General features: G+C 44.1%; 1 protein-coding gene across 9 annotated transcripts in view; it reads left to right on the forward strand.

The window, feature by feature from the left end:
* The window catches only part of Zfp592 (zinc finger protein 592), a 50,116-nt gene that overhangs the window by 18,335 nt on the left and 18,271 nt on the right, over positions 1-13,510 (forward strand). For 4 of the 9 annotated variants that reach the window (XR_015685227.1, XR_015685228.1, XM_087655570.1 and 1 more), the window contains 1 exon segment: positions 10,576-12,808. Coding sequence is in view for 7 of the 9 variants with exons in the window: in XM_087655570.1 (XP_087511696.1) it covers positions 10,595-12,808 (2,214 nt within the window). In the remaining 2 variants the exon portion in view is untranslated. 9 annotated transcript variants of the gene reach the window in all.

Raw genomic sequence — 13,510 nt, forward strand, 5'->3', positions numbered from 1 at the left:
TTCCCAGCAACCACATGGTGGCTCACAACCATCTGTAATGGGATCCAATGCCCTCTTCTGGTGTGTCTGAAGACAGCTACAGTGTACTTATATATAATAAATGAATAAATCTTTAAAAAAAAAAGAGTTGTAAAGGATACATTCAAACCAGATAAGTAGGCTAGGTATCATATATTTTGTTTGTTTTTGAGACACGGTCTCACACAGTCCAAGCTGGGCTTAAAGTAAATACTGCTTCCATCCCACAAGGAGTTAGAGGCATGTACCTCCACATCAGGCTTACTAAAAACAAAGCAAGGGGCTGGAGAGATGGCTCAGTGGTTAAGAGCACCGCTCACAACCATTTGTAATGGGATCTGATGCCCTCTTCTGGTGTGTTTGAAGACACTGACAGTGTATAAATGACCAAGATGATTGGTCATTTATAAAATTTAAAAAAATTTAATATTATTTAATTTGTGTGCTTGTACTTCTCATAGTGTGTATATGAAGACGACGAGGACAATTTTGGAGAAGTTGGTTCTTTTAATCATGTGGGTTCAGAGGAGTAAAGTCAGGTTGTTAGGCTTGGCAGTCTTCACCCAAGAGACTGTCTTACCAACCCTAGGGTTACATCTTTTATTTATATTCCCAACTTAAAATAAATGGGTTTCCTGTGGCGTAATCCCATTGTAAGCTAGGACCATCTGTGTGTGTGTCGGGGCAGCTGAGAAAAGCCCCTACTTTCACTGGTGCCAGCCACAGAGATCTCAAAGCTAGCAGTGTGTCTTTGTGTTCCTGTAACATTTCAGCTTTCAAATCTTTGCAATTCTTGTTTGCTTATGGTCGATAAGGGACAGCTTCTGAACCACCAGTGACACTAGAGATACAGGATTCAGTGGTCCTGTAGAATGGCTACTTTCTCCTCCCAGGAATGGCGATTTTGTTTCTAGCAAGTTTGAGGTTCTTTGTTTCCTGCTTAATTTTGAGGAGTTTTTACAACCAAGGCACGATGCTTTATAAAGTTCAGTGGGAGGGATTCCTTAAGGCAGTGTGTGAGCAAAGAGTACTGTCTCCTTTCTCTCAAGTGTCTGGATTCTGTTCTCACAAGTGGAGGCCCAGGTATTACTGACCACTGCAAGTAAGGCAAGGTAGAGTAAGTGCAGATTACAATGTATCAGATCTTATCTGCACCCCAGCTCTATGACTCTGTTGCCTGCCTCCTTTCTGCTTCTCAGTCTTCTTTATAGTCTGGATAATTCTTATTCCCTCCACCTCTATTTTGTTTTCTTTTAAATTTTGATTATTATTCTATTATATGCATGGGTGTTTTGTCTGTGTGTGTATCTCTATACCATATGTGGTATCCTCTGACTCCAGAAGAAAGTGTTCTATCCTTTGGAACTAGAGTTACAGGCAGTTGTGAGCCTGGGTCAAATAGAAATCAAACCTGGGTCCTCTGAAAGCCAGTGCTTTTACACTGAGCACTCTCTTCAGTCCCTTCTCCATTTTCTTGTAACACACCAGCGTTATTGTGGTAAGGCTCACACAGCATGCAGCACCTTTACAATACATAATTTAATGGGACTTAGTCTTTTCATAGATCTGTATCCTGTTATGATTCAGGATCAACCTGCATCTTCCTCTTGGGTCCTAGGTCCTAGTCTTAGAGCTAGTCTTTCATCTCCATTGGCTTCTCACTGTTCTCACCCTCAGATGTCTGGGATGATCCTGGGACTAGACCAGGAGGTATTTTTCACTGATGAAATACTTAGACTTAATCAGTTTCTGTAGGGATCCACGATTCACAAAGGCTACTCCAGGTAGATCCTTTCCTTATGAGTCTTTCTTTATGAGAGTTTCAGAAGCTAGGGTAGAGAAGTAGTAAAGCATATTTTCAGTATGCATAGTACCCTGCCTTTAGTCTCCAGCCCCCACCTCTAGTCTTAGAAACCACACACAAACATGTTGCATATTTGTCAAATATTAAGCTTGAGAGTTTCTGACTATCCCTGAATAATTTAACTCTGGACAAATGATCTAGTGACATTCTAATGGTGGGTCACCTTCTAGTAAACACAGTAGGGTTTTTAAACAAATAAGGAAATAGATATATGTTCCATATATTCAGTGGTCATAAGTGCTATTATGGAAAACAGCAGAATAAAGGGCTGGAGATTAGGGATGAGGAGATCATGAAGAGCATATACATAGATCAACGATTGGTAGGACACGAGGAAGCCCACAGAGACCCATAACAAGAATCTTTCTTTTCTTCTCTTCATTGTCTTTTCATCTTGAATCTCTGTGTAGCCCAGGCTGGCTTCCAACTCAGCCTCCTGATTATGGAATTATTGGTATGCATCAGGTGGGCAAAGTCTTATAGATTAGAGAAAGTAGGAAGGGTACAAGTTCTGAGGCAGGAGCATGACCAGAATGCTGGAAGAATGGTAAGGAGATCTGTAGGTGCTATGGCAGACGTGGTATGAGAGAATCTTATGGGGAAGACGTGCCAGTGAGGTCCAGCAGGCTGTGTGGGCTTCAAGAAGACTGGATCAACTCAGGATGAGACAAGATGCTGTTGGAGCAGGTTGAGAGGCCATCATCTGACTTATATTTTCACAGCAGCATTTGGCTGTTCTGTTGACCATGGCTGTTACAGGCCAGGCAGAATCCAGGGAAAGTGATGGATGCTGTTTGTTGCTGAAGTATGGTGCATGGTATTTGCTTGTGGGTTAGGTGGGAGGTAAGAAGGAAAAAAATTGGCTACAGCACCTGGAAGGTTGGCAGTATCATTTTCTGAGTAAGGATGCGTGTAAGAGGAAATCAAAAGTTGCTATTAGATCTATTAGATGTGAGGTCTCTGTCAGACATCCAAGTATAGGGCCAAATCTAAAAGTGCCAATTAATAATTTAATGAGTTCCTACCAAGGGCTTGTGAAGGCAGGAAAGCAAACACGTTACTGAAAATAAGAGTGATAAAGGTAGAGAATATGCCATGAGAGGCAGTAAGGAAAGCACTGGAGCTAGGGTGACGTGTGTAAGAACTCTGTGCCCTTAGTGCTGGTATGAGCTCTACAGTAGAGTCCTGGCCTTCAGCTTTATGTCTCCATAAATATAAATAAGCCTTTGTAACCTGTGGATAAACTCCCCTCTCTGAGTCTTAGTTTTTTTAAGCATTAAGTGTTGGACTAGGACAATGTTCTAGAAACTAGGAAGCTTTGAGTCAGAATTGCTGTGCCTGGAGCCTGAGCATCTGTTTCCGTCGTTTGCATGTTGTTAATATCACTGCTACTATTATTATTTTACGTGCATTACATTTTATTTGTGTGTATGTGCACACATGCCATGGTACTTGTACGGAAGGCATAGATCAACTTGTAGGAGTTGCTTCTCACCCCCCACCATGTGGGTTCTGGAGCTTGAACTCTGGGCCTTGAGCTTGGCGGTTGGTGCCTTTGCCTGCTCAGCTATTTTGCTGGCCCCTGTTAATTTTATGCTTTACAGGCAGAGCAGCAGCAGTCTACAGTGGCTATTGGAGGTCCTCTTCAATGTTCACATCCTGTGTAATGCCCATGCCTGTCTGTGTCTATAGAAACAGCTGTTTCTTATCTACCAATCTAAGGCTGAGACATCTTGGGTTTTTGTTTTATTTTATTTTAAGTTGGTTGAGCAACAGGTGTCTCATGAATGAAACTCCCATCATTCAGAACATCTGTGATTTTGGGTTACTTGACCTGTAAGCAAGTCTAGATTCTGTCTAGGAGACTTGCAAATTGTATATGGAAGGGTCTGTTTATCTACCTTAGGAGTCAATACTTAAATAGAAAGTTATTAGATGCACAAAAGAGCTGGGCAAATTTAGGCGGATCAGGTAGGTTAACCTTGAACTCAGAGATCCACCTGCCTCTGCCTCCTGAGTGCTGGGATTAAGTCATGTTCCACCACAGTCTGGTTTAAATTTGTTCTATTTATTTACTTTGTGAATGTACGCTTAGGCACTTAGTGTGTATGTAGAGGTCAGATGACAACTTGTAGGTATTGATTCTGTGGGTCCTAGGAATAAAATCAAGGTTGTCGGGTATGACAGCAAGTGTCCTAACCTGCTGAGTCATTTTACCTGAAATTGTTGTTGAAACTATTTCATCTCAAATGAGGGTTTCTATCCTATGTTTGATCATTCAGTTACCAGGCAAAAAACACACAACTTTCATTCTTTTTTTTTTTTTTTTTTGGTTCTTTTTTTCGGAGCTGGGGACCGAACCCAGGGCGTTGCGCTTCCTAGGTAAGCGCTCTACCACTGAGCTAAATCCCCAGCCCCTCATTCTTTATAATAAATCTTAATCAGCATAGAGCTGGGCAGACATCTACCCTCTATACCATTATAATCTATTTTCCCATCAATAACCCTGAATTATGACTTGCTATGTTCTATCTGGACTGCTCTTCATTCCAATTGGCTAGCTCTCCTAGTCATGTATTTCTAGCTTACTCCTTGGCAGCTTCCTCCTCTCTCCCTTTTTTTTTTTTTTTTGGGGCTTCTTGGTCTTCTCAGACCCAAAGCCTGGGAACCCACGAACCCCACCTATCTCTCTTCTGCCCAGCTATTAGCTGTAGGCATCTTAATTCACCAATCAGGGTTAACTTGGGGTAGAAGGTTACATAGCTTCACTCGGGTGTGTCACTTGGGTACGTACAGACTCTCTCATCCCTGTGTGTAATCGGGCACTGGGGGCCAGTATTTAGCATTACAATACAAGCAAAAGACCAAACCTCAATAAGATTGTTTTTTGTTTGTTTGTTTGTTTGTTTTTAATTTGAACATTTTGGTGCAAAGGGAAGAAAAAAATTCCATGCATTCAGTGTCAAGTCTATTCTTAACTATTTAGAGCCTTTCTTTTTCTTTTTCTTTTCCCTTCTGGATTTTAATGTTTGTTTACACATACACACACACACACACACACACACACACACACACACACACCCCACACACATGGCTTTTTGTGTGTATATTGCTTGGGATTGAACCCATTATCCATGCTAGGCATGTCCTCTTCTGTTCAGGTACTTAACCCTGTATATGTTTTACTTATATAGAACTCAAATGTATTTTCTGATTATTGAGTCATCTTGTAGTTGTCTACATGTTTTATTTTAAAAGCAAAATGCTGTCCTTTCCTGTTATTTGGATGAACAGACTTCCATTTTTGTTATATAGTCTTTTTTCCCCCAAATCTTTATTTCTCTAAATTGAAATTGTTCTAATCTCTGGCTTCCATTCTCTGTCTGTTTTGTGTGTGCACATGGGCATGTTTGGCTGCAAGTGCCTTTGCCTGCTGAATCATTTTGGTGGCCCTTCACGTGTGTTTTGTAACTCTAGGCTCATTTCTCAGGACCTTTTCCTTCTACTGGCTTGCCTCCCGCCCACCTTCCCTTCCGTGTGTGCTGTAGTACTGGAGATTGAATTAGAGCTTTGCACATGCTAGGCAAATATTTTACCACTGAATACCACCCTAAGCCCCTTTTCTGCTTTTTATTTTGAGATAAAGCCTTACTAAGTTGTCTGGGCAAGCCTTGAACTTGCAATGAAAAAGCGATGCTGTGTTTTAAGGGGCTATTCTAAACTGATATACAGTTGTCTTAATTAGGGTTTCTATTTCTGTGGTAAACACCATGACCAAAAGCAACTTGAGGAAGAAAGTTATTCCCCCATATAGCTTATAAGTCTATTACAGAAGGAAGTCAGGACAAGAGCTAATGCAGAGGCCATGGAGGGGTGCTGTTTACTGCCTTCTCATGGCTTGCTCAGCCTGCTTTCTTTCTTTTTTTTTTTTTTTGGTTCTTTTTTTCGGAGCTGGGAACCGAACCCAGGGCCTTGCGCTTCCTAGGTAAGCGCTCTACCACTGAGCTAAATCCCCAGCCCTCAGCCTGCTTTCTTATGGCACCCAGGACATCAGCCCAGGGATGACACCATCCACAGTGAGCTGGGCCCTCCTACATCAATCATCAGTCAAAAAAATGTACCACAAGGCTGGCCCATACACCAATCTAGTGGGGGCATTTTCTCAATTGAGGTACCCTCTCCTATAATATTCTAGCTTGTGCCAAGTTGACATAAAACGAGTCAGTACGTGAGACCTCTTTATTTATGAACAGCTTTGTTCAAACTCATTATTCTAAATATTCTAAATGTATAATGTTAGACCATGGTTCAAAAAAAAATCAGTGTTTTGGGTTTTGTCTTTTTTTTTTTTTTAAATTATTGTTGTTTTTTCTAGGTTTATACTTTCTGAGATTTCAGTCCATGATCAGTTTGTCTTGTTGCTTTGGGCCTGAGACAACCTGTGGTAGAGACTCATGGCCTCTGTGAAACAAAAAGAAGGGGCTGGGAATGCAATATCCCCTTCAAAAGCTAGTTGACTTCCTTCTCCTCAGCTGCATCATCTTTCAGTACAGTCATGGCTGGCAGCCAAGCCTTCAAAACAGCAGTCTTTGGGAGCATTTAAGATCCAAACTATAGCAGATAATCCCATGAGTTGAGATCCATCGCTCTAGGGAGCTTATGAAAGCATTAAACTAGAATTGTCATCTTTTTTTTTTTTTTTTTTTTTGGTAGTTGCCTAGAAAAACAACAGTCACACCCATGTGGACAAATGACACATGGTGCACATTCCCTCGGATTCTGTGGTGCTCAGTTGCTGTGTTTAGGTAGGATTTTGCTCATGGCTTATTTTGCTATAGTCATAAAATTATATATTATTTTTACCTCTCAAAGAATTCTAATTGGTCAGTTAGACTTGGTGAGACCCCATTCAAAATTAAGATGTTTCTTATTCCTTACTGAAGTATTTGGTAAAATTTCCTAAAAAAACTAGCAGATCCTAGAGGAAGTTTTAATTGTAGCTTATGCATTGTTAAATAGCTCTTCTAACAGGTCATATAAATTATTACTTACATGATTTTTACCACTTATTTTTACTATAACTCTATAACACTTGGGAGTATCACTTTTTTATTTCAAGATGAGACATGGTTTCTCTTGGCCATCCCAGAACTCACTTTGTAGATCATGCTGTCTTTGACTCAAGACAATACCACTGCCCTGCTAAGAAAAAAATATATATATAACTGAGACTGGCCTTGAACTCCTGACCCTCCAGCCTCCACTTCCCAGAGTGCTACGGTTGCAGGTATTTGCCACCATACCTATCTTTGTTTTCTTCTTTTTTAAGACAAAGTCTTGCTATGTAGCTCAGCCTTCTCTCCATCCTCCTGCCTCAGTCTTTCCAAGAGGTGAGACTGTAGGTGTGCACCAGCGCTCCTGCACTAGCTGACTCTCTAGCAAATATTTTATGTCTGATCATTTTGTGCAAACCTGTGATGAGTTTCTGTGGGGAAACTAAAGTAGAAACTTAAGGGTTCTTTGGAAAGTCACTTGTGTTGGATGGTGTTTTGCTCGGGCAAACAAGGGAAGGGATGTTTAGCTAGAGTGGACACAGATGAAAGGCTAATTAAGACAGACTCGTGAAAGAATGTTTCACTAAAACACAGGTAAAAGGATGTTCTACTAAAACAAGCACGTAAAAGGACACGTGATGAAAGGTTCTTCACTAACAACACACATTGTAAAAACCCATCAACGAACTGTGCTAAGGTGTGCTACGGTTTCTCACTGCTTCCTCAGACGCCTGCTGATTGGCAGAGTCAAGTCAGCTGAGACAAGTTACATGTTGAGACAAGCCCCATAGAGGACATGTGATGTTTGGAGGGCACATAAAAGGGACAGACAGTGATGAGGGCTGAGCTTGGCTTACTTACATAGCTGAACGCTTACTGCTCTCACATCTTCACTGATCTTTGCCCCCTAAGCAAAGGGAGGCACAGCCGAGAACTGTTTTCTCCCAGCATTCTTACTGGCACTGGTCCTTCCTGCCGACTCAAGCCCAGGCTGAGGCCTGGCTATTTCTGCTAGGTTGTGCCACCCCTGATGCTAACCCCACTCTACCAATCTGGACTGCTAACATTTCCGTTAGTGTTTATGAGGGGATCGAGCTGCTGCTGCTATCCTGTGAACTAAACTGCCTATTTTCAGACAACACATATTGGAGTTGCTCCAAAGAACCATTTCTAAACAGGTCCACACCCCATATCCTGTCTTTTCCACTGGTGGGTGTTGGGCTAAAAGAGAAGTTAAAGTATTTTAAAAAATCATTAAAAATAGCCATTAAAAAATTAAAGTTACAGAGAATATTACTTGTTCTGATGTAATATCTCTTCATCAAACCCCTGTCCTTTTCTGGAGGACACTGGGCTCCAGCAAATGTTTTAATATCAACCACTGTTTGCCCTCTCCCACATGCACTGCAGAAGGACCAATCTGTCCTACCTTTCTTCAGCTTTCTCCCCTCAGGCATTGGAAGGCAGAAGAAAGGGAGGGAGGGGGCATCTGAAGCAAGGGTCCCCGAGGCATAGTAATGCTGCCCAGCAGGCACATCAGTTCACTTGGCATTGGGATGCTGGTATCGGCCTGTTGTTTATGGACTCCAACACCTAGTCCAGGAGATAAATATCTGTTCAGTTTAAAACTAATCTCACTCTAGTGAGGCAGTCTGCTGACCCTGTTTATAATTGCTATATTACTTATCCATAACTGGATATCTTCCCAAAGGGAGGGATATGCTTTTCTCGTTTCCATGAGAACTCTAGGCAGGGAGATGCACTTTGTGGTGGTTTGGAGCGTGAGTGGTTGTGATGAGAAAGCAAACCTGCAGACCTGTAGGAGATACACTTTCACCATGCCGCCTGCCTCCCCTGTGCTTCTAATCCTTCTCTTCTTTTTCTCCCTTTTAAGTTTTAGAGAAGCAATTTATTAGTGCAACATATGTGCATAATAACTGAAATAACTTGCTAGTAATTTCATTACTCTAAAGTTTTCTCTTTTCAATCATAACTCCAACAGATACTTAATGTTATATATATTGTTATCATGTGATACATGTATTAGTCTTTTTTAAGTTACAAATAATTTTCTTTGTTGCTGTGTAGATTATCGACCATGTTGTTGTTGATTAAGTAATAGTCAAATATTTAACCATTCTCCCTAGGCCTTGAATCTTCTATGTGAGAAAGGATGACCTTGAACTTCTGATCCTCCTCTGAAGTGCTAGGATTATCAGTATTCCCCACACGTCTGCTTCACATGGCCCTCCCACTGTATGTGGTCCTGGAATCAGACTGACAAAGTCCTTCTGTGGATTCTAGCACCCAGGTGGAAGCATCCATCCCCTCAGCCTTGAGGTTAATTCTCTAAGACTATAGATGATAGATCTTTTTTTTTTTTTTTTTTTTTTTTTTTTTTTGGAGCTGGGGACCGAACCCAGGGCCTTGCGCTTCCTAGGCAAGCGCTCTACCACTGAGCTAAATCCCCAACCCCTAGATGATAGATCTTTATCTCGTGATGTTTTCTATTTTTATTTCATTGTCTTTAAAATGAAAGGCTGTAGCGATGGCTCAACAGTTAATGGCAGTTGTCCTTGCAAAGGATCCCAGTTGATTCCTAGCATCCACAGAGTGGCTCACAACCTTCCATAATGGGATCTTATGTCCCCTTCTTACTTACAGAAGCACTAGGCTCACACATGGTGTGCAGCCGTACATGGGAGCAAAGCATTCATATACATAAACTTGGTTTTTTTTTTTGTTTTTTTGTTTTTTGTTTTGTTTTTCGGAGCTGGGGACCGAACCCAGGGCCTTGCGCTTCCTAGGCAAGCGCTCTACCACTGAGCTAAATCCCCAACCCCCATAAACTTGTTTTAATAGAAGCGGCACCAGCAGCAGCTGGGTGTGCTGGCCCACACTTTTGATTCCAGCTTTTGGGAGACAGAGGCAGGTGAATCTTTGTGAATTCAAGACCAGCCTAGTTTACATATTGAGTTCCATAACAGCCAGTGCTATAGAGAGAGACTCTGTCTCAAAAATCAGAAGAAAAAGACAGAGGAGGAGGAAGAGGAGGCAGAAAGCATGGAGAGAGGAAGAGGAGAGAGAAGAGAGAGAATGTATATGAATATGAGAATCTGTATATATATATTCAGTAAAGATTCTCAGAGACTCTTGGCAGCAGTTGCAGAGAGCTCTAGGCACCATTTGTTCCTGATATTTGTGTGTGTGTGTGTGTGTGTGTGTGTGTGTGTGTGTGTGTGTGTGTGTGAGAAATATGTGAGCCACCTAGAAGGAGAACATGCTAGTAAGATACAGGTAGTGAGGGCAGTTGTGATGGGGAGACCTGGGGGATGGCCTATTGGATAGAAGGACATCCTATCCTCTTGTTTGGTCGTGGGGCCACCCAGAAATGAGGACCTTCCAGGCAAGCTTGTCACTGCGTAGAAGCTTCTCTCTTTAGCCTTTTCTACTCTTCAGCAGGCAGGAAACCTTAGGGTGAGACTCAGGTATGTGGCTTCTTATCATGGAAGGTGGGGTTTTGCAGGGCTGAGCCAGCTGCAGGCATGCATTAGTAGGATGGGTGTTCAACACAGATGATGTAAGACAATGCAAAGAGGCCCTGGTGGTCATTGACTCTGTTCTTTGTTTTTCTTATAGCACTTGCCAGCATCCAGCCATGGGGGATATGAAAACCCCAGATTTTGATGATCTTCTGGCGGCCTTTGACATCCCAGATCCCACAAGTCTTGATGCAAAGGAGGCCATCCAGACTCCTAGTGAGGAGAATGAGAGTCCCCTGAAGTCCTCAGGCATGTGCATGGATGAGAATGTGTCCTTGTCTCACTCAGGATCAGTCCCAGATGTGCCGGCTGTGAGTGTCATTGTCAAGAACACCAGCCGCCAAGAGTCATTTGAAGCAGAGAAAGACCACATTACTCCCAGTCTCCTACATAATGGATTCCGGGGTTCAGACCTGCCCCCAGACTCCCACCATTGTGGAAAGTTTGATTCTACTTTTATAAATGGAGACAGTGCTAGGAGTTTCACGAGTAAGCTAGAGCCTTCCAAGTCGGAGCCATTACCCACCTTCAACCAGTTCAGCCCAATCTCTAGCCCAGAACCTGAGGATCCTGTCAAAGATAATGGGTTTGGGATAAAGTCCAAGCACTCTGACAGTTATTTCCCACCTCCTCCTGGGACTGTGGGAGGCCCAGTCCTGGAAGCTCTGGCAAAGTTCCCAGTCCCAGAGCTACACATGTTTGATCACTTTTGTAAGAAAGAACCCAAACCAGAACCCTTGCCTTTAGAGAGCCAGCAGGAGCATGAACAGGGTGGGCAGAAGGTGGTGGAGCCTCACAAAGATCTGGATTCCAGTCGGTTCTTTGGGGAAGCTTTAGAGTTCAATAGTCACCCTAGCAACAGTATTGGAGAGCCCAAGAAGCTTGTTCCAGAGCTTAGTGCTTGCTCCTCTGTCCCCCCTAGGCAGCGTCTGAAACCAGCTCATTCCAAGCTATCCTCTTGTGTTGCAGCCTTGGTGGCCTTACAGGCCAAAAGGGTGGCCAATGTCACCAAGGAGGATCAGCCTGGTCACATAAAGGATTCCTCAGGGCCCACTAAAGAGGGTTCTAAAGGCAGCCCCAAAATGCCCAAGTCACCAAAGAGTCCCCGGAGCCCTCTAGAGGCCACTAGAAAAAATATCAAGCCATCAGATAGCCCTCGGAGCATCTGCAGTGACAGCAGCAGCAAAGGGTCCCCTTCTGTGGCTGCCAGCTCCCCACCAGCAATTCCCAAAGTCAGAATCAAAACAATTAAGACATCATCAGGGGAAATCAAACGGACTGTTACAAGGGTCCTGCCAGACCCTGATGACCCAAGTGAGTCACCTGCAGGGGGCACAAGTGCTGAGGTTCCAAGTGAGGTGCCAGGGGATGAAGGTTCAGCCATGCCTGTGGAAGAGCACTTTTCTGAGGCAGGCATAGATTCAGGGAGCCCCCAGGGTGACAGAAAAGGGGGTGAGAATATGATCAACAAGACCAGTGACTCTTTGTCTCCCTGCCGCACCTCTGGGCCCCGGGTCCCAAAAGGATCTGCCCTGAACTCACAGGCAAGCAAGAAGCAACAGAGCACAGCACTTCAGGCATCAACTCCGGCCCCTGCCAGTCTCTTGCCGAAAGCTGTGCACTTGGCCAACTTGAACCTGGTCCCCCACAGTGTTGCTGCTTCTGTGACTGCCAAGTCTTCAGCACAGAGACGGAGCCAGCCTCAGGTCACGCAAATGACAGTGCCCCTGGTCCACCAGGTGAAAAAGGCCGCCCCTCTAATTGTGGAGGTCTTCAACAAGGTCCTTCACAGCTCTAACCCTGTGCCCCTCTATGCGCCAAATCTCAGCCCACCCGCAGACAGCAGAATCCATGTGCCGGCCAGTGGGTACTGCTGCCTGGAGTGTGGAGACGCGTTTGCCTTAGAGAAGAGCCTGAGCCAGCACTACAGCCGGCGGAGTGTCCACATCGAGGTGCTGTGCACACTGTGCTCTAAGACACTGCTCTTCTTCAACAAGTGCAGCCTGCTTCGGCATGCCCGTGACCACAAGAGCAAGGGACTCGTCATGCAGTGTTCTCAGCTGCTTGTGAAGCCCATCTCTGCGGACCAGATGTTTGTGGCGGCTCCTGTGAACTCCACTGCACCAGCAACCCCAGCTGCTTCTTCCTCCCCCAAACCCAGCCCCACTTTGGACAATGCCAGCCCTGTAATTCCAGCCTTGCCACTTTACCCAGACCCAGTGAGGCTCATCCGGTATGGAACCAAATGTCCTGAATGTCACAAGCAGATGAGAGATTATATGGTCCTGGCTACACATTTCCAGAGGACAACAGAGGAAACCGAGGGGCTAGTAAGTAGATCATCACACTGTTAGGTGTTGCGCCTCAGGCTCATCTGGGGACTGGTCCCATGATGGGGACGGGAGAGAACCCATTGGTATGGGAGTAGAGGTAGACTCATAGTCTTAGAAGAGGATATCTGGCTTAATGGTTAGCATCCTACCTGAATACAGAGTGCTTGGTTTCTTATTTGGGAAGATAATCCTACCCATACCCGTGGGGAAAGCCTGAAGACCCAGCAAGTGTAGCCGGGGGACCGTGGTACTTGCTGTAATTGTAGTCCTTAGAAGGCTAAAGCAGAAGGATCGTGAATTTGAGACCAGAGCAAGACTCTCAACAGACAAACAGTTTCTGTCTCTCTGGGCATGCTCCATGTTCCACTTGTACTCAGACTGGCAGTTAGTTTGGTCCAAATTCAGGCCTGTTAGGGCTTAGGTGAGTGGTCTTTTTCAGGCCTCTTGAAGATGGTAACATGGTTTTGGCAAGTGCCCAGAGAACCTGGGGATGGGGTACATGAATCCCTATGTTTGTCCCTTAGTCTGTTTTCTGAGAGCATTCTACTCCTCAGTAGACAGAACTGTTGAGCAAAACCTCTCTGGAGATAAGGCTAGAGGCAAAGCTGAGGAGGAAAGGAGAGTGGGTAGGCATGTAGGCCCCATGCAGAGGTTCCGAGTTCTCTCTCCTTCATCCATGTTATCCCAACTCTAGACGAG

The sequence above is a fragment of the Rattus norvegicus genome, chromosome 1 (assembly GCF_021556685.1).
Source record: "Rattus norvegicus strain SHRSP/BbbUtx chromosome 1, alternate assembly SHRSP_T2T, whole genome shotgun sequence".
Taxonomy (NCBI): Eukaryota; Metazoa; Chordata; class Mammalia; order Rodentia; family Muridae; genus Rattus; species Rattus norvegicus.